The sequence below is a fragment of the Hylobates moloch genome, unplaced genomic scaffold (assembly GCF_009828535.3).
Source record: "Hylobates moloch isolate HMO894 unplaced genomic scaffold, HMol_V3 SCAFFOLD_2, whole genome shotgun sequence".
In the NCBI taxonomy this organism is placed as follows: Eukaryota; Metazoa; Chordata; class Mammalia; order Primates; family Hylobatidae; genus Hylobates; species Hylobates moloch.
The window spans coordinates 168,707,511-168,729,170 of NW_026652277.1; the positions used below are offsets into that span (position 1 = coordinate 168,707,511).

General features: G+C 41.9%; 1 protein-coding gene across 1 annotated transcript in view; it reads left to right on the forward strand.

Moving 5' to 3' along the window:
- Positions 1-21,660, forward strand: part of PLG (plasminogen) — a 73,955-nt gene that overhangs the window by 26,233 nt on the left and 26,062 nt on the right. Inside the window, exons 11-17 of the mRNA XM_058435732.1 lie at positions 3,463-3,644; positions 4,157-4,305; positions 6,407-6,500; positions 9,284-9,404; positions 10,946-11,020; positions 11,465-11,605; positions 13,682-13,788. Coding sequence (XP_058291715.1) covers positions 3,463-3,644; positions 4,157-4,305; positions 6,407-6,500; positions 9,284-9,404; positions 10,946-11,020; positions 11,465-11,605; positions 13,682-13,788 — 869 coding nt within the window. The remainder of the gene's footprint in view (positions 1-3,462; positions 3,645-4,156; positions 4,306-6,406; positions 6,501-9,283; positions 9,405-10,945; positions 11,021-11,464; positions 11,606-13,681; positions 13,789-21,660) is intronic.

Below are 21,660 nucleotides of genomic sequence, written 5' to 3' on the forward strand. Positions count from 1 at the left end.
TAACACTTACAAAACAATCCATGTAATCCAACATGTTAACAGAATAAAAGTGATAAATCATATGATTATGTCAATAGATGCAGAAGAAAATGTGACAAAATTTAACACTCATCCATGATAAAATGTCTCAGCAAACTATGAATAGACTAGAACTTCTTTAACTTGATCAAGGGCATCTACAAAAGACCTCCAGATAACATCAACTTAGTGGTAAAAGATGAATGTTTTCTCTCTAAGATTGGGAATAAGAAAAATATGTTTGCTGTCAGTACTTCTAATCAGTATTTTACTACATTGGTCACAACCATTGTCATAAGACCTGAAAACAAAACAAAAAGAAAAAAAAAGGAAGGAAAGAAAGAAAGGGCCTAAAGTTTGGAAAGGAAGAAGTAAAACTGCCTATATTCACAGAAAGCTTAATTAATGGATGCAGAGAGTCCTAAAGACTAATAATTAAATTTTGCAAGATTGGAGAACACATAAGCATATACATGGTCAATATATTAAAAGTAGTTGTTTTTATACACTGCCAATGATCAACTGGAAAATAAAAATGTCAGCGCAATATCACTGACAATAGTATCCAAACCACAAAATATTTAGTGATACATTTAACACAATATGCACAAGAACTATATACTGCATACTAAAAAATATTATTAAGGAAGAAATCAAAAGATCGAAATAAAGATATATCATGCTTATATTAAAAGAGTCAATATCACTTCTCACCAAATTGATCTTTGGATTATATTAAAAGAGTCAATATCACTTCTCACCAAATTGATCTTTGGATTCACCTTATACCCAAGCAGAATCTCAGCAGTCTTTTTTTTTTAATGTGACAAAATGTATATGCTAGAATCACCAGGACAATATTTAAAGAGAAGAAAAAAGTTGGAGGACTTACTTACCCAAAGGTAAAGACTTATAAAGGTACAGTAAACAAGATATGTGGTATTGGGAAAAAAAGTATACAGATATAGAAATGGATGGCCCAGCAACAGATCCACATATACATGATCAATTTAGTTTCTATGTAGGTGACAAGGCAATTCAATAGGGAAAAACATCTTTTCCAAAATCATTGTGAAACAACTGGATATTCATCTAGAAAACAAAAATAAAAACAAATTTTGATTTCTACTTTCCATCCCAAATTAATGTGCAAAAGCTCTTAGATCTAAATGTAAGAGCTAAAACTTAAGCTGAAATAAAACAGTTCCAGGAAAATATATAATATTTTCACAAACTTGAGGAAGACAAAATTTTTTTCAGGCAGGACCCAGAAAACACTAGCTCTAAAAGAAAATAAATTATAATTTGGGCTTTCATAAAATGAAAATCATGTTCATCAAAAGTCATTGTTAAGAAATCAGTAGGTAAGTAACAGACTGGAAGAAAAATTCTCTCCATCCATATATCTGACAAATGGTTTGTATCTAGAGTATAAACATTTCTCCCACTCACTAATCAGAGGACAAACAACCTAATTAAAATGGGCAACAGAATTGAATAGGAAATTTCTCAGGGAACGATGGACAGATGGACAACAAGCACCTGAAAAAATGCTCAACATTTTAGCCATCAAAGAAATAAGAATTATAACCATCACAAGATGTCACCAACACTTAATGGGCATGGGTGTCATTAAGAAGACACAACAATAAGTGCTGTCACTGATGTGGAGCGAGGATGTGCAGCTCTCGCATACGCTGGTTAAAGTACAGTCTGCTGGTTTTCCATGAAGTTAAATAACTATGAGTCTACCAAACAAAACTGCAATTCTATTCCTGAATATTTACCCCATGGGAATGAAAACAGAAGTCCACAAAGAGATCTACAAGAACATTCACAGCAGCTCTAGTTATTATAACCCCAAACTATAAACAACTACAAGGTCAATCAATGAGAAAATGAATCGATAATTTGTGATCTATTCATATAATGGAATATTATTAAGCAATTAAAACGAAGAAGTGACTGATCCTCTCAAATAGGATGGATGGAACTCGAAAATATTATATTAAGGAAAGAAGGCAGATTCAAAAGTGTACATTCTGTATGAGTCCATTTATACCAGGTTTGAGGAGAGGCAAAACTAATCTTTGGTGATGGAAACCAATAGTATTTCCCTCTGGCAGTGGGAAGAGGGTAGCAGGAATTGAATGAGCAGTGACATAGGGTGTTTCTAGAGTAATGGAAGTGTTCTGTATCATATGGGAGTGTGGGTTACACAAATATAGGTGATCATCAAAACTCACCAAACGACATTTAAGATCTGTGCATTTCACACTATGTAAAAGTACACCTCAACTGGAAAGAATGGAAATCTGTTTCAAATGCTCAGCCTTTTAACACATCCTGTTGTGTGGACTATGAACTTCCTCAAATGGGGTGTCTGGGCTTGAGATTAGATCACATGTGTAGAGTCGCTAGAGAGACAATGTTGCATTCCCATGGTACATAATACATTTCCCATTTTCTCAGATAGCCACAGGTCATGAATGTGAGGATTCTGAGAGGTTGGAGCAACATTCTTGGGAGGCATGAAGGGGAGCACATTCTCCAAGATCCCGCCCCAGCCCAGGGTCCTCGCCTGCTTTGACTCTTACTCCACTGTTTTCAGACTCCTCCGTAGCTGCCTGACCTCTTCAGATCCCATAGTCTACCCAGCCGTCTCCCTTTATATCTTGAGTCCCACTGTTCTTCCAACTCATCCCCCATTTCCTCAGACCTGGAGTGGCAGTGGCCAGCAGAGGATGGACTGACAGCAGGAGAGGATGTCCTGCCCAGGAACCCATCCTAGAGAAATGGTATCCTGCCTGGGAGCTAGTTTCCCAGGGTGGCTTTGATGAGTCTTGCAGAAACAAACCCACTTGACACACCTGATACGGTATTGACAGTAACACTATTTTCGTGGTTGTTTTTCATAGTAAAAGTAGATTCCTTTAGTTACACTGTGAGTACTTAGAGTAAGGTAACTGGCCTGGGAATGATACCATCTTGGATGTCATTTTCTCCTTGGAGAAATGTATTTTAGTTCCAATGCACATTTCACAATACAGTCCTACAGAGAGAAATACAGAGAGCTAGACAGTTAGAGATATATTTTATGTGCATAAAAATATAAAATATACACTTTAAAATCTGTACTTGTTATTCCTGAGAAATGTATTTGGCAGAAGGTGGGAGGAGGATATTCTGATCCTTTTATTTACACATCTATGTATGATCTGAGTTTTTATATGGAGCATATAAAGAAAAATTAAAATCTGTCTTTGAAATGTACACAGTTGTTTAGAAGTTGAGGACCATTTTTGCTTGTTACATTATTGTACCTATAATGGGAATATTTCAAAGCCACTTGTTAACACTTTGTTAGAACAAAATGTAGAGGGTGCTGGGTGCCCCTGAATATTCTCCCACCTCTTGTGACCTGTATTGTTTTGGAATTTCCAGTGGCCTGACAATGAACTACTGCAGGAATCCAGATGCCGATAAAGGCCCCTGGTGTTTTACCACAGACCCCAGCGTCAGGTGGGAGTACTGCAACCTGAAAAAATGCTCAGGAACAGAAGGGAGTGCTGTAGCACCTCCGCCTGTTGTCCGACTTCCAAGTGTAGAGACTCCCTCCGAAGAAGGTAAGAAATCTGTGGCTGGACATCTACACACTTGGACGCTGGGATGAAAAGCCATGGAAAATCTCACTGACGCAGAAGCCTTCCATGCTACACGAGAAATCAAGTGTTTTTAGAGGGTCTGCCATGTGGAAGGAAGCCTCAGTGCACTCTCTCAAGGAGGCAGAGGTGTGACTTTTGGCATAACGTGAGTGGGCTGTGCCTTTAGGACAGGTGCAAACCCTCCAAGGTGTTCAGCTTAACCACTCACCTTGTTCTAAAATGGGTTATCTCAGTATCCCAGTCCAAATTCCTATTCTATCATGCTGCCATATGTGTGATTCTTTCCAAGCCAGTAAGTATCTCCAATAATTTCTTAAGGTAGGCAGTGTTCATTGCAGTCTTCAGCATTGCAGTTTCTGAGGAATGTGGCCCCTGATTCTGTTATCCTAGAGAAACCTGACATGATTGTATTGATTCCATATCATCCTGGGTCTATGTGGCTGTTCATAATCATCCATTTTTTCCCCGTACAGACTGTATGTTTGGGAATGGGAAAGGATACCGAGGCAAGAGGGCAACCACTGTTACTGGGACGCCATGCCAGGGATGGGCTGCCCAGGAGCCCCATAGTCACCGCATTTTCACTCCAGAGACAAATCCACGGGCGGGTCTGGAAAAAAACGTAAGCCACTTTGATTAGGACTCTTTGGCCTTTTGCTCACCAATCTTTGCAAACAGAATTGGTTCTGTATTACAGAAAATCTGCCTGGACTGCTCTTTTCTGTAAGGGGGGAGAGAGGACAGAAGAAAATATTGGAAACGCATCAGGGGGCTAAGCTAGAATACAATTGGCCTTAGTATGGAAAGTACAAGCAGCACAGGCCAGGAAACCTCCACACATGTGAGGGTTCTCAGGCCTCTGCCCTTTAGTGACATTTCTTTAAAGTTTCCATTATTGGGCACTGTTTCTAGTTTCTAGTGTTTGTATGCTAGGTTCCAGTAATCAAAGATGCCCTTTATGAATTTTAAGTCAGATTTTTCTAAAAAAAATTTGGATGGGCCATCAGGTCACCATGGGACTTCCCTTAGCCTCATGCATTCTCTGCAATGGTTTACTTTGGGGCCTGTGTATAGGGAAGACTGAGATACAGGAAAAACGAAAGTGTCTGTGTTCCCCCACTCTCACACCCATGCAACATAACACTTCTCACACCAGATGGGTGCAATTTCTCCTCACACCCCAAGGGAGTCTCCAGCAGATACCAGCTGGGTGTCCTACAATGTCACTCAGTCCTGACACTCTATCTGGAGACAGTGTCAGATCCCATAAGTTAAGGCTCAGTCCCACAAGACCGCCCCACTGTAGATGCCCATCCCAAGTTACAGGCTGTGACCTGTACTTCTGCCCAACTGGATAAAAATCTGTTTTTCTACTTGATTACTTTGCTAGAGTGGCTCACAGAACTCAGGGGAACACGTTACTTTTATTTACCCATTTGTTATAAAAGATATTACAAAGGATCCTGGTGAACAGCCAGACAGAAGAGATGCACGGGGCAAGGCACGTGAGAAGGGGCTCAGAGCTTCCATGCCCTCTCCAGTGCACCAGCCCCCGGTACCTCAAGTGTTCAGCAACCCAGAAGCTCTCCAAGTGCAGTCTTGCTGGGTTTTTATGGAGGCTTCATTACAGAGGCACAGTTGAATACATCGTTGGCCATTGGAGACCAGCTCACCTTCAGCTGCTCTTCCCTCCCTGGAGGTTGGACATGGGGGGCTGAACAGTTCCAACCCTCCAATCACATGGTTGGTTCCCTTGGCAACCAGCCCCATCCTGAGACTATCCAGGAACCCACCAAGAGTTGCTTCATTCGAACAAAAGATGCTCCCTTCACTCAGGAACCCCCAAGGGATTTAGGAGCTCCGTGTCAGGAACTGAGGGGCAGAGACCAAATATACATTCCTTATTCTATCACAGTATCATATGAAGGGGAAGACAACACTGCCTTTCTGTGTCTTGCCCCGTAGAGGGTGCACAATGCATGGAAATAAATGTTTCTGAATCAACAGCAAACAGGCTTCATCGGGTAGGAGAGCACTGAGCCCTCCAGGGACAATGCACATCAATTATGTCCCACTGTCCTTTGCTGCTGGGGCTCTAAGGCCTCCACTGGGTCAGGCTCCTGAAGGGAGACCCATTCTCCAAAGACCCCTCAGGGTCACCACTCCCTGTCCAGGGGTGTGGCCTCATAGCTCCTTTTGAACAGGGGCACAGGAAGGACGGCTTTAGAGCATTCAAAAAATAACTTTGCCAAAAAAAATAATAATAGAAAGAAAGGAAGAAGAGGCCGGGCGTGGTGGTTCACACCTGTAATCCCTACACTTTGGGAGGCTGAGACAAGCGGATCACCTGAGGTCAGGAGTTCGAGACTAGCCTGGCCAAAATGGTGAAACCTCGTCTCTACTAAAAATACAAAAAAAAATTAGCCAGGTGTGGTGGCATGCACCTGCAGTTGCAGCTACTCAGGAGGCTGAAGCAAGAGAATCGCTTGAACCCAGGAGGTGGAGGTTGCAGTGAGCTGAGATCGTGCCACTGCACTCCAGCCTGGGCGACAAGAGCAAAACTCCATCTCAAAAAAAAAAAAAAGAAAGAAAGGAAAGAAGGAAGGAAAAAGAAACACTCCTTTATGTCTTCTAAGGATAGACGTGAAATGCGTGAGCCTTGGAACACCTTCTCCCTCTCCTGCCCCACGTGAGCTGGAGCTTACATGCCTTCTTGTTTTCAGTACTGCCGTAACCCTGATGGTGATGTAGGTGGTCCCTGGTGCTACACGACAAATCCAAGAAAACTTTACGACTACTGTGATGTCCCTCAGTGTGGTAGGTTGCCTTCTTTTTGGTAAGGAAACTGCTTCCTTATATGGATTTGCAACAAAAAAAGGAAAAGGGCTTCTGAGCAGAGTGCTTCCAGGGAGGAGATAGCTGCCCTCTCCACCAGACCCCACTCTTCATCATGGGCATCTTGAATCTGCCCTACTATTGGCCACATTTGTTAGGGGAACACCTGCCCATCGCCCCAGACACACATAAATAAAATAAATGTAAAATTCCCAAAGAGCAAGCTTAGAGGTAATCTAGTCAGCCCCAGGATGGTCCCACTGAATGCTGCCATGTCTAGCATGGAATGCATGAAAAATTTAGTCATTCGGATGAAAAACTCCCCTTCCGCAGCTGAGAAGTAAGAAAGAAAATACAAACAGCAGGAAACAGGTAAGCACGTAATGCACATTGTAAACCTCAGATGGCCATCCTAGGAATTCAATGAAAGGTAGTGCAGCTCTTTAGCCCCAGATGGCCTTTCTCATAAGTTTACTATTCACAAGTCGCATTAGTGACATAGCTTAGAGACTGCTTGTTGGGTTCTGTCCTCATTGCTCTGAGACTCTTGTTGGGAGTATGAGGCTTGGATCAGGGGAAGGGGAGTTGACATTAGTTCTTAAACAATTGGAATAACAAATCCATGGGTATTTCTGGAAAAAAAAAAGAAAGGAAGCTACTTGGAATTGTCCCATATTTAACATTCTGCTGACCAATCAATTTGTCCTAGTTACAGAAAACCACCCTGGACTTCTCCTATGCATAATTTGGTTGCTTGTGGTTGGGTCTGCCATGTGGAGGGACCTTGAGCTGGGGGAAGGAGCTTGGCCTCCAAGTCCACTGAAGACCAGCATCCTGAGATTGCCTGGGGTGGTGGTACAGGGCAGTGATGAAGACCATGGGAGCCACACTGCCCAGCTTCGCATTTGGGCTTCTCCTAGAGACAGCAAGAGGGAGGAAGGAGGGGTTAGGATGATATGAAAGATTCTACTTGGCCAATATTATTGTAATGCGGCATTGTGATCTCTCGATTTAGTGTGAGTTGATAGCTGACTTTTTCTGCAGAAGCATCTTGGTGGCACCTCTAACTCAAAGTCCCTCAATGGAGTCAGTTCCAGTTCTCCACTTCTGGCCCCGTCTGGTACACGCCACTGCCTCTCACTGCCTGGGCTCTCTATCCTTGACAGGCTGCCTTGAAGTTGAGCCCAGACTGACTTTCTTGCCTCAGACCCCACTACCGTGCCTGGGACTCATGCACCTTTGACTCCCATGGAAGGGAAATGCAGTAGCTTCCCAGGTGCAATTCTGGTGTCCTCACCCACATTGAGGATGTACAAGAATCAGGTTCTTAGAGATTGGAGAAAGAAGGAAGAATGGGAACAAGATTTTTCCCAAAGGACTGTGAGGTCCCCCACCTTACCCTGATGTGAGACAAGTGAGGTTAACCCCAAGCCTGGTGAGAAGGGTTCCCATCAGACACTTGGAAATCCTGAGGACTGTTTCATGCAGAAGGATATGGTTTATTCAAGTTTGACTCATGCTTGAGAAAGCTAGAGCCTCTGGTGGTGAATGATTTTAATAACTATTTCCTTTCCACCAACATATAAAGTACAAATAATAAGTAAAAATAAATAGAAACATTCAGTTTTGTTTTGAATAGTAGGAGCAGGGTACCATCATTTCTGTAGTTACTCTTTTAGTACAACGATGCATGTCTACTGTATGTAAGGCATACTAGCAGAAATTGAGCTCAGCACTAGAGAAGACGATTGCATTCTATGCCTTGCTTCTTTTTTAAAAAAAAAGGCTTCCATAGATAGATTCTCAGAACAGCCCATGGCAAATGTAAAGTTATTTGGAAAACCCAGGTTCCAGATTGACTAGAGTGTAGAATCTCTGGTTGGTTGGGAAGGAATTTCCTCTTACAGTTGTTATTAACAATTGTATGAACAATTATTTAAAATATTAACATTTATATTTGTGAAGACCTTGAAGGGCTGGAGACAACAGAGAAGCATTTTTGAACACCCTCTGCAGCGCCTGCACTGTTGTAGGCATTGGTGGATGCTACCAAAGATGGGACACTCTCCCTACCTCCAGAGACCCTGTGGGCTGGCTGCAGAGACAAGGCAGGGAGGAGGAAAAGAAGAATAAAGTCATGTGTTTAAGTCACCCCCACGGCCGTCGGTTAGTCATGGGAGGCTCCCCAGAGGAGCTGTCCTGAAGCTGGCTGAGAGAAGGCAACATTTCAACTTAGGACAGTAATCCTTGCTACATACAATCACATACACACACACACGTGCACACACACAGACTCACATGGAAAAATAAACCTTTGTGCCTTTCAGCAGTGATGACAATTATGGTTTTCAGTAAACTTTACATGGTTTAGATGGTGATGGTGATGACAATGATTATGGGAAGGATGACATCATGTTCTAAACATACTGCATGGAGTCAGAATAACAATGACAAATAACCATTTGTCTCAATCAAGGTCTTCTCAGAAAATATCTCATTCTGATGCTAAACTATGCCAGTCTGTTTGATCACTTCTCCAACAAAGTAATTACAAAGTGCTTATATTTTCTTGAAAAGAGAGGGTCCTGTGTTGTCTACTACCACTTTTGAAACTTAGAGAAAATGTTCCAAAAGATGCTGATGATTTTACTATTTAGTTCAGCCTTTGAGATGTCAAAAACTCAGTGCTTGGAATTTGTCTCGAATTACACCACAAAATTGCTACCTTGTCTCAAATGGGATTTCTTTCCCACCTTGTGCTACAGCGTCCGCTTCATTTGATTGTGGGAAGCCTCGAGTGGAGCCGAAGAAATGTCCTGGAAGGGTTGTAGGGGGGTGTGTGGCCAACGCACATTCCTGGCCCTGGCAAGTCAGTCTTAGAATAAGGTAAGAACAGGCCCAGAAACAATTTACACTGTCCCTCCAAGTAGGCCCTGCAAAACCCTTCTACATTTACACAAAATCCACACAGCTGAGGCATCAGTACCTGCCTCTAAGTTTTCTGGAGGAAAAAAGCTACAAAAATGAATATATATATACATATATATATTCATTCATATATATATGTATGTATATATTATATATATTTTATAGGTTCTCTACTGTGAAAATGGCAAAAATTGCTGTCTTTTTCTTGATCCGGGCAGCTCTATCAAAATCTGTAGGCACAGTGATTTGCACCAAGTTCCGATATTGCTGGAAAATATTGAAGATGCTCTGAGGATTTCTGTGGATATCCATTGTCTGATTGTCAGATGAAAAGAGAGGGAAGTTTTTAGAAATGTGACACTTTCTGGGTTGGGAGAGCAAGGACAAAATTATCTCCAGTCTATCACAGGCACAGATTCTTTTTCTTTGGACACTTTTGTGAATCATCGAATTCAATGCAGAGGCTACTCATCCATTCGCAAACAAAAAAATTCTAGGTCATGATCCCCATAAATGAAGAGTGATCAGTCCAATCCCAGGGAACCTGGACATTTTGGGTATTGTTTCAATGGAACATGCCTTTCGTAAGTTCCATCTTCTTGGGTATCTCTTAGGAAGCACGCATAGGAAACAGGCCCATCTGTCTGCCTGTTTTGTTTCCTCATCTCATTTCTACACCAGGGCACCTGTGCTCAATTGCTGTTCTCTTAAAGAGACTCTTTTCCATAAGTTTGTGAAATGCCATTGACAAACCTGATCACATTGCATTTCACTCTGCTGTTGATTTTTCTTTATCGTTTAGTAACTCCTTGCTCTACAGAGCTTTCACCTTCCACATATTTCAGATGCATTCTTTCCTGAACTGTGTGGTGGTCTACGTCCTCACTGACTTATCAATATGCTGCCATCATGCACTTCCTATCTCTATTCCTTTTCATTACAATCTGGTTCAAGTGGCTCACACCAGTATTCTGAGCTATCACCTGCCTATGCAGTCCTAGAAAGTAAGTGATTCAGGAAACATTCCCCAAAAGTAAAGTTTCTCAGGTAAGATCAGAAGACTCCCATGAGTCACTGCTGCTCAGGATCACATCTGGCTCCTTGAAGAGTGATTCATCAAACCTTACATAGATCTTGTCATAAAAATGAAAGAGACCTCAGGGGAAGGTCTTGGGCTGGTCACTTCCGTTGGAGTCCCAGGCTGTGGGGTAAAAGCCACGACTGTAGAGCTTCAGGCTGAGTCACTTAGCTTTGTTGTCCTGTGGACAGGCTGTGCCTCTACCTCCCCCAGGCATCAGAAAAAGTGGTATAGATGGGCCCTTCTGAAAAATCCCCCTCCTGGAGCACTGGCCAAAATTAGTACCATCCTGATGCTGGGCTTGCAGTCCTTTCCTTTGGGAATATGAACATGGTCAAAATTAAGTGAACGTGTCTTTCTGTACAATGGAGCAGAACAAAGTATCAATTTAACTAAAACTTGAACTAAATCCTCTTTCCAGGTCTGGACCGCACTTTTGTGGAGGCACCTTGATATCCCCAGAGTGGGTGTTGACTGCTGCCCACTGCTTGGAGAAGTATGTTTAGGGGACAATTGACATGAAGTCTTGTCTTAAATACTTTTTCCCTCCCTCTTTTCCTCCTTTCCTTTCTCACTCTTCCTCCCTTCCTTCTCTGGCTGTGACACTAGGGACCAGGCCAGGGCTACTGAATAAGAGAGAAGGGAAGGGTTTCTAGAGAGAAACTACAGAGGAAAGACAAAGTACAGATGATTTTGTGGGCCTGAATAAACTGCAGAACAGAGCTGTTCACTACCATAGGCATCAGTCTCTGCCCAAATAGCCCGAGAACATACCTTAACTGCCTGTTTCGAGCAAATCATGAATTTTGCTTCTTGCCACTCAGAAGTCACTAATTCTGAGTGGCCAAGGGTGTCAGGGAGACAGCACCAAGTTAATGGCACAGAGGTTACCCGAAGGGGCTGGACCATATTTTGCTCTTGACATCCTCATCTTTTCTAGGTCACCAAGGCCTTCATCCTACAAGGTCATCCTGGGTGCACACCAAGAAGTGAATCTCGAACCGCATGTTCAGGAAATAGAAGCATCTAGGATGTTCTCGGAGCCCACAGGAGCAGATATTGCCTTGCTAAAGCTAAGCAGGTACTCGTTCACCTGTGGTCTTCACCCCATGCCGGTGAAGATATTTGCTTCATGTTTGGATTTTATGGGCCATGGCCACTGCATGGCAGTGGGGAGGGACTGTCTATCACATGAAAGGCTGAAGGGCTTTGGGGACAGCATCAGTCTTCAACCCCAGCCCTGCCACACGCTAGCTGTGCTCTTGAGAAAGGCAGCAGGACTCAGTTTTCTCATGTGAAAAGAGTTGAAATATGAGGTACTCTGTTACCCCTAAAACTCACTTAATGTTCACCAGTTCATACACATTCATGATCAGAGAACGACTCAGTTATTCCAGGCTGACAATTCCCCTTTCATCATAATATGTTTAAGAGAATCAAATAAGACTATATTTATTTCAAAGCACTTTAAAAACCACAACATCGAGCTGGGTGTCTGGTGCGGGTGCCTGTAATCCCAGCTACTTGGGAGGCTGAGGCAGGAGGATCACTTGAGTCCCAGAGTTTGAGGCTGCAGTGAGTTATGATCGTGTCACTGCATTCCAACCTGGGCGACAGAGGAAGACCCTGTACCAAAAAAAAAAAAAAAACCCAACAACTTCACAATCTCAAAAAAATCACAAATACAATTTAGAAATGCAAATTACATTATTATTATTGTCTTCTTTGATTTGATTCTCTTTCCTGTTGAAATGTGGTTTCATTAAGCCTGACAAAGTGATATATTTGCTTATGTCACTTATTAAGTTAGTGCTTTTTGGAGCCAGATACTAGTTGAGTCAGCTAAGAAACAGCTATTTGTAGGAGAAGCAGGTTTGGGACAGGTGACAAGGCACACAGGGCACTCGCTGTGCTGGCGGCTCTGGAAGACAGGGTGTCAGTGTGGACAGGGATGAGCATGGCCTGGATGAGAAGGCACGGGGCAGGAGCCTGAGCTGCTCTCCTGGGCCTGGCCACAAGCCCGGGGCAGCTTCTCTGGGTCTGTGAACTGAGGGGTGACGTCCTGGGATGCTCTGACACTCTAGAAGGAGAGAAGAGCCTTTCCAGCTCAGCCTTTATAAACAGTAGCTGATCTCCCTCCTGCTCCCCAGTGTCCTCCCCACCATCCCAGCAAATGTGCAAATAGAAGGTCCCCGTTCCTCATGATCCTCAGAGAGCTGGGGTGTTCTGATGGCTTGAACAAGTAATTTGGAAATTTTGGGTTTTGGAGTTCTCTGATAGGCTGATACATTTCGAGTTTAGAGTTCCCATCCTACGTGCCCACACCCCGAGTCTAGGGCATTTAGTGTTCCACCAGGGAACCTGTAGAGTGAGAACGTCTGCATGACAGGCTGGGCCTTCTGATGATGCTCAGAAGCAGAAAGTGTGCCTGCTTCAAAGTTGGTGACAATGACGTTTCTTGAGCAGAATAGGGCATTTCTCATTTCCAATCTTTATCCCCTTGAACTTACTAAAGTAGAATCAGGTCTAAAAACCGGAGTTCTAATGTTTGAGAGTCCCTGGGACTCTAAAGTATGTGAATGTTCTTTGAAAACAATACCATTTTGTTCAAGCAAGAGGCTTATTTCCAATCCTCTTTCATTTGGTATCAAGCATTTTACTGGATTCTTACAACTATGGTGTAGTAACATTCACTGAGGAGGAAGTGGAGGATCCAAGGATGAAGCAAGTTGCTCTGGGCACACAACACATTTGCAATTTTACAGCCTCCTGGTGGCATCTCAGTCAGACATTCCATGCACTGATCAATGCCCTATTCAATTAATGTAAAAGGATGCACTCGGTGTGAGATTCCAGTTGTGCACAGAATATACATGAGAAGTGCGCCTTTGTCATCCCTACTTTCAAAGGTGAAGGCCACCAGCAGTATCTTGCATGCAACTGATGCCTTTCAAATGAAACCTTATATCTGCATAGTCCATAGGCAACCACAGGCAAATGTGAGGGTGAAACTCTGTGTTCTATGTTGCTCTGTGTCAGTGAAGCAAGGCAGTGCCAGCTCAGAGGGCTCTGGGGCCTCAAGGCAGGGATGACTGGTTGTGGGTGCTGCAGCTGCCAGCAGAGCAGTCAAACATAACTGCTGATGCTTTTCTTTCAGTCCTGCCATCATCACTGACAAAGTAATCCCAGCTTGTCTGCCATCCCCAAATTATGTGGTCGCTGACCGGACCGAATGTTTCATCACTGGCTGGGGAGAAACCCAAGGTGAGATAAATTCCATTGGCCACATAACGAATTGGTTTTGACCTACAGTCCATGTGACAAAATGAGCACTTCAGAGAAAGCTGTGCAAGTTCCTATCCATGAATGTGGTCCACCCCACTCCTGATTTTGCCTGGGCACCTGTCTATGTCTTAATCAGTCTTCAAGGCACATGATCAGAGGGAGGAAAACTGTGTCTTTGAGTCTCTCTCTCTCTCTCTCTCTCTCTCTGTTGGTTTTCAGAACATTTTTATTTTAATTAATTAATTTTTAACTTTTATTTTAGGTTCAGGGGTACATGTGCAAGTTTCTTGTATATGTAAACAGTGGTTTGTCATACAGATTATTTTGTCACCTAGGTACTAACCCTAGTACCCAATACTTAGTATTTCCTGCTCCTCTCCCTCCTCCCACTCTTCTCCCTCAAGTAGGCCCCAGTGTCTGTTGCTCTCTTCTTTGTGTCCATGAGTTCTCATCATTTAGCTCCCACCTATAACTGTGGTATTTGGTTTTCTGTTCCTGTGTTAGTTTTCTAAGAATAACGGCCTCCAGCTCCATTCGTGTTCCTGTAAAAGATATTACCTCATTCTTTCTTATGGCTAAACAGTATTCCATGGTGTATATGTACCACATTTTCTTTATCCAATGTGTCATTGATGGGCATATAGGTGATTCCATGTCTTTGCTACTGTGAATAGTGCTGCAATGAACATTCATGTGCATGTGTCTTTAGGGTAGAATGATTTATATTCCTCTAGGTATATTGCCAGTAGTAGGATTGCTGGGTTGAATGTTAGTTCTGCTTTTAGCTCTTTGAGAATCACCATACTGCTTTCTACAGTGGATGAACTAATTTACAGTCCCACCAGCTGTAAGTGTTCTCCTTTCTCTGCAACCTTGCCAGCATCTGTTATTTTTTGACTTTTTAGAAAGCCATTCTGGCTGGTGTGAGATGATTTTTCATTGTGGTTTTGATTTGCATTTCTCTAACGATCAGTGATATTGAGCTTTTTTTCATGTTTGTTGGCCGCAGGCATGTCTTCTTTAGAAAAATGTTTGTTAGTGTCCCTTGTCCACTTTTTAATGGGTTTTTTTTTTCTTGTAAATTTGTTTATGTTCCTCATAGATGCTGGATATTAGACCTTTTTCAGGTGCATAGTTTGCAAATATTTTCTCCCATTCTCTAGGTTTTCCCTTTACTCCCTTGAGAGTTTTTCTGTCCAGAAGCTCTTAAGTTTAATTAGATCCCATTTGTCAATTTTTGCCTTTGTTGAGATTGTTTTTGGCATCTTCATGAAATCTTTGCCCATTCCTATGTCCAGGATGGTGTTGCCTAGGTTGTCTTCCAGGATTTTTGTACTTTTGGATTTTACATTTAAGTCTTTAATCCATCTTGAGTTGATTTTTGTATATGGTGTAAGGAAAGGGGTCCAGTTTCCATCTTCTACATATGGCTAGCCAGTTACCCCAGCACCATTTATTGAATAGGGAGTTATTTTCCCATTGCTTGTTTTTGTCAGCTTTGTCAAAAATCAGATGTCCGTAGGTGTGTGGCCTTATTTCTGGGCTCTCTATTCTGTTCCATTGGTCTACGTGTCTTCTTTTTTTTTTTTTTTTACCAGTACTGGTAAAAAAACTTATGCTGTTTTTGTTACTGTAGCCCTAAGTGTAGTTTGAAGCCAGGTAATGTGATGTCTCCAGCTTTGTTCTTTTTGTTTAGGATTGCCTTGGCTATTCCGGCTCCTTTTTGGTTCTATATAAATTTTTGAAGTAGTTTTTTAACAGTGCTGTGAAGAATATCATTGGCAGTTTGATAGGAATAGCGATGAATCTGTAAATTACTTTGGGCAGTATGGCCATTTTAATGATACTGATTCTTCCAATCCATGAGCATGGGATGTTTTTCCATTCATTTGTGCCATCTCTGATTTCTTTGAGCAGTGTTTTGTAATTCTTATTGTAGAGATCTTTACCTCTCTGGTTAGCTGAATTCTTACGTATTTTATTCTTTTTGTGGCATTTGTTAATGGGACTGTGTTCCTAATTTGCCTCTGGGCTTGGCTGTTGTTGGTGTAAAGGGATGCTAGTGATTTTTGTACATTGATTTCATATCCTGAAACTTTGCTGGAGTTGATTAACACCTGAAGGAGCTTTTGGGCTGAGACTGTGGGATTTTCTAGATATAGAATCATGTCATCTGCAAACAGGGATCATTTGATTTCCTCTCTTCCTACCTGGATGCCCTTTATTTCTTTTTCTTGCCTGATTGCTCTGACCAGGGCTTCCAATACTATGTTGAATAGGAGTGGTGAAAGAGGGCATCCTTATCTTGTGCCAGTTTTCAAGGGGAATGCTTCCAGCTTTTCCCCATTTAGTATGATGTTGGCTATGGACTTGTCATAGCTGTCTCTTATTATTTTGAGATATATTCCTTCAGTACCTAGTTTATTGAGAGTTTTCAACATAAAGGATGGTAAATTTTATCAAAAGCCTTTTCTGCATCTATTGAGATAATCATGTGGGTTTTGTCTTTAGTTCTATTTATGTGATGAATCACCTTTATTGATTTACGTATGTTGAACCAAGCTTACATTCTGGGGATAAAGCCTACTTGATCATGATGGATTAGCTTTTTTATGTGCTGCTGGATTTGGTTTGCAAGTATTTTGCGGAGGATTTTTGCATCAGTGTTCATCAAGGATATTGGCCTGAAGTTTTTTGTTGTTTTTCTGTCTCTGCCAGGTTTTGGTATCAGGATGATGCTGACCTCATAGAATGAATTGGAGAGGAGACCCTCCTCCTCTATTTTTTTGAACGGTTTCAGTAGGAATGGTCATAGCTCTTCTTTGTACATCTGGTGGAATTCAGCTGTGAATCTATCTGGTCCTGGGCTTTTGTTGGTTAGTAGGCTATTTATTACTGATTCAATTTTGGAGCTCATTATTATTCTGTTCAAGGAATCAATTTCTTCTGGTTCAGTCTTGGGAGGGTGTATGTGTCCAGGAATTCATCCATCTCTTCTAGGTTTTCTAGTTTGTGTGCATGGAGCTGTTTGTAGTAGTTTCTGATGGTTATTTTCATTTTTGTGACATCAGTGCTAACATCCCCTTTGTCATTTCCAATTGTGTTTATTTTGGTCTTATCTCCCTTTTCTTCTTTATTAGCCTAGCTAGCAGCCTACTTATCTTATTACTGTTTTCAAAAAACCAACTCCTGGACTTGTTGATCTTTTGAATGAATTTTCATGTCTTGACTTTCTTCAGTTCAGCTCTGATTTTGGTTATTTCTTGCCATCTGCTAGCTTTGGGATTGATTTGCTCTTGTTTCTCTAATTTTTTTTTCCATTGTGATGTTAGATTTTTGATTTGAGATCTTTCTTCTTGACGCTAGCATTTAGTGCTATGAATTTCTCTCTTAACACTACCTTAGCTCTGTCCAAGAGATTCTGGTATGTTGTATCTTTATTCTCATTAGTTCAAAGAACTTCCTGATTTCTGCCATAATTTCATTATTTACCCAAAAGTCATTCAGGAGCATGTTGTTTGATTTCCATGTAATTGTACGGTTTTGAGTAATTTTCTTAGTCTTGACTTCTATTTCATTGTGCTGTGGTCTGAGAGTGTGTTTGGTATGACTTTGGTTCTTTGGCATTTGCTGAAGATTGTTTTATGTCCAATTATGTGGTTGATTTTTAGAGTATGTGCCATTGGTGATGAGAATGTATATTCTGTTGTTTTGGGAAAGAGAGTTGTGTAGAGGTCTATCAGATCCATTTGGTCCAATGCTGAGTTCAGGTCCTGAATATCTTTGTTAATTTTGTGCCTCGATGATCTAATACTGTCAGTGGAGTAGTGAAGTCTCCCACTATTATTTTGTGGGCATCTAAGTCTCTTTATAGGTCTCTAAGAACTTTCTTTATGAAGCTGGGTGCTTTTGTGTTGGGTGCACATATATTTAGGATAGTAGATCTTCTTTTTTGAATTGAACCCTTTACCATTATGTCATGCCCTTGTCTTTTTTGGTCTTTGTTGGTTTAAAGTCTGTTTTGTCTGAAATTAGGATGGCAACCCTTGCTTTTTTTTTCTGATTTCCATTTGCTTGGTAGGTTCTCCTTCATCCTTTTATTCTGAGCCTATGGGTGTCATTACATGTGAGATGGGTCTCTTGAAGGTAGCATACCACTGGGTCTTGCTTTTTATCCAGCTTACCACTCTGTGCCTCTTAAGTTGGGCATTTAGCCCATTTACATTCAAGGTTAGTATTGCTATGTGTGAATTTGATGCCCTCATTGTGTTGTTATGCTGGCTTGTTTGTGTGATGGTTTTATAGTGTCATTGGTCTGCGTATTTAAGTATATTTTTGTATTGGCTGGTAGCCATCTTTATATAGTTAGTGCTTCTTTCAAGATCTCTTGTAAGGCAGTTCTGGTGGTAACCAACTACCTCAACATTTGCTTAGCTGAAAATGATCTTATTTCTCTGTTGTTTAGGAAGCTTAGTGTGGCTGGATATGAAATTCTTGGGTGGATATTTTTTAAGAATATTGAATATAGGCCCCAATATCTTCTAGCTTGTAGGGGTTCAGCTGAGAGGTATGCTGTTAGATTGATGGGGTTCCCTTTGTAGATGACCTGTCCTTTCTCTCTAGCTGCCTTTAACATTCTGTCTTTCATTTTGACCTTGGAAAATCTGATGATTATGTGTCTTGAGGATGATCTTCTTGTATAGAATCTCGCAGGGGTTCTCTGTATTTTCTAAATTTGACTATTGGCCTCTCTAGCAAGGTTGAAGAAGTTTTCATGGACAATATCCTGAAATGTTTTCTAAATTGTTTACTTTCTCCTCATCCCTTTCAGAAATGCCAGTGATTTGTAGATTTGGCCTTTTTACATAATCCCATGTTTCTTGGAGGCTTTGTTCATTCCTTTTCATTCTTTTTTCTTAATTTTTGTCAACTGTCTTATTTCAGAAAGCCAGTCTTCCATTTCTGAGATTCTTTCCTCAGCTTAGTTTATTTTGCTATTAATACTTAGATTGCTTTGTGAAATTCTTATAGTTTGTTTCTCAGCTCTCAGCTCTGTCAGATCCATTAGGTTCTTTTTTAAACCAGGGATTTTGTCTTTCAGCTCTATATCATTTTATTGTGATCCTTAATTTCCTTGGATTGGATTTTGCCATCCTCCTGGATCTTGATGATCTTCATTCCTATCCATAGTCTGAATTCCAGTTCTGTCATTTCAGCCAGCTCAGCCTTGTTAAGAACCCCTGTTAGAGAACTGGTGTGGTTGTTTGGAGGACATATGGCACTCCAGCCTTTATGTTCCTTTAACTGCAGTGTAGGTTGAATACAGCCAATAGACTTGTTCTTTGGATGTTTTTACAGGGCCAAAGCCTTGTGCAGGGTCTTTATTTGAAGTTGATTTCTTGTCTTTGGTTTCACAGTGTGGTATGTTAGCAAGGTATTTTTGGTGTTGAAGCTTTGGGGTGTGATCCATTTTTAATTTGTATATTTCCCTACACCTAAAACAAGCAAAAAAACAGCAAAGGTCTTTGAGTCTCTTAATCCATAATTTCAGCAGTCATATTGCTTCCCTGGGTAAGTGGGGTTTTCACCCAGCCCTCAAGTTAAGAGTGTTAGATTATTTTTCCTGTGAAATTAGCCAGACTGGCTTTCTTAACATAATGTAAAACAATAACAACAAAAGTTATCATTAGACTAGTCTTCTTCCCAAATACCCACATGTCTAATGTAAGTGGGATGGTGTTAAACAGGGGACCTACGGCTGGGGGAGAGGCGGACAGGTCCCATGGCCCCAGGTCTAGGACCACATTTGGTATTGGTTGATGGGTGTGGATGAGAACAAGAGAGGGAACATTTGTGCAGGATGTGGTATCAGCACCTGTAATACATTTTAGGGATTCTTTCTTCTCTTTGCAGTATGCCCTGACAATAATTATATCCATCAGCCTAGCCCCCTTGGCCATTGAAACACTAAGACTGTCTTAGGATCCCTGCTCCAGTTTCTCAGAGGTACTGGGAGGGCATTAGTAGTCTGAAGCCCTGGAAATGCGTTCTGACTTTGCCACTAGCTAGATAGACCTGGACTAGGCATGTTACCTCTTTGTACCACTCAGCTCTAACCCCTCATTCAAAAACCCAGCATTTTTAAGTGGTGTTTTTCACATCAGCCTTTGCATAAGTTTTCATCTGAAGAAAGGTTTTTTTGTTTTTGTTTTTGTTTTCTTTGTTTAACCAAACATTTAAAAATGAATGGTCTAGATGATTTCAAAGTTGGCTTTCCTTTTCCTGTGCTTTTCCTACTATTTAAAAACTTCACCTCCTTGATTTCTTGATCTCCCTTTCTGCACTACTGGGTCTGGGAGCATTGAGGCCAAGTAAAAGGAACCTTGGCAGATGAGGAACACCTATGGGTGTGCCAGGCTGCTCCCAGTGTTTTGCATTTTTAAAAATTTAAATGCTGCAAACCTCTATGAATTACATATTATTGTTCCTAGTTTACAAATGAGGAACCTGAGGCTCAGAGAAGGTGTGGGACAGTACAGACAAACCTGAATTGGAACCCTGGCTCCCATTTACTGGCTGTCAGGACTTAGAAAAGTCATAAACTCTCTGGCCGGGTGCAGTGGCTCACGCCTGTAATCCCAGCACTTTCGGAGGCTGAGGCGGGCAGACCACGAGGTCAGGAGCTCGAGACCAGCCTGACCAACACAGTGAAACCACGTCTGTACCAAAAATACAAAAATTAGCCAGGTGTGGTGGTGCACCCCTGTAATCCCAGCTACTCAGGAGGCTGAGGCAGGAGGCTGAGGCAGGAGAATCGCTTCAACCTGGGAGGTGGAGGTTGCAGTGAGCCAAGATTGTGCCACTGCACTCCCTATGTGGGAAAAAGAAAGAAAAAAAAAAAGAAAAAAGAAAAAAAGAAGAAAAAAAGAAAAGAAGAGGAAGAAAAGAAGAAAGGAAGGGAAGGAAGGAAGGAAGGAAGGAAGGAAGGAAGGAAGGAAGGAAGGGAGGGAGGAAGGGTGGGCCATGAACTCTCGTTGATTGTTTCCTCAGCTGAAATGTGGGCTGCAGGACTACTGGGGGAGAAACAATAAGAAAGTGCATCAAGCACTGAGCACATGCTAAGAACTCCATCATGGCAGCTCCTGATAATAATACGGAATAGAGTTGTATCTAACTTGACTCTTTCTTGCAAGTGACAGAAAATGCAACTTAAGTTGGATTAAGCAAAAAAGAGAAATTCTTAGTGAACTGAAAATTCTGCAGGCTCACATCATGGCCTCAGACCCTGTCCATTATTCTTGGGCACAAATGTGACATTCTCGTGGCTGCAGATGCTGTGGTGGCTCTGGCTCTGCCAGGAAAGAAATAAGGAAGGCCACTCTCCCCATTACACAAACAATAGTCTTCCAGCTCTGAGAGGTCGAACTTGTGTCACCAACCTGCCCCTAAACCTGTCACTGATTAACTCCAACCTGCATCAGCTGTTCCATGCTGGAGGTGGACGCAGGACCACACTCATACCAAGATGGGGGCAAAGGGTAGTTCCCTCAACAGGATTAGAGGATATAGTGTGACAGGCTGCTGGGCAGCCAAAAAGCAAACAGATCCTCTACAATTCCTCAACTGATGAAAGCACGAAGCTAAAACCATAAAGATCTGTGTGTGAGTTCTGGCTCTCCCATCTTCCTTATGAGATTGAGCAGTTAGTTAATCTCTTTTAGCCTCAGCTTTCTCACCTGTACCAACCTATAAGGTCATTGTGAGGATTAAGATTATGCCTCATGATCATTATCATCATCATCACCATCCACATTGCAACCCCAACTACCATCATCATCCCCACCAACATCA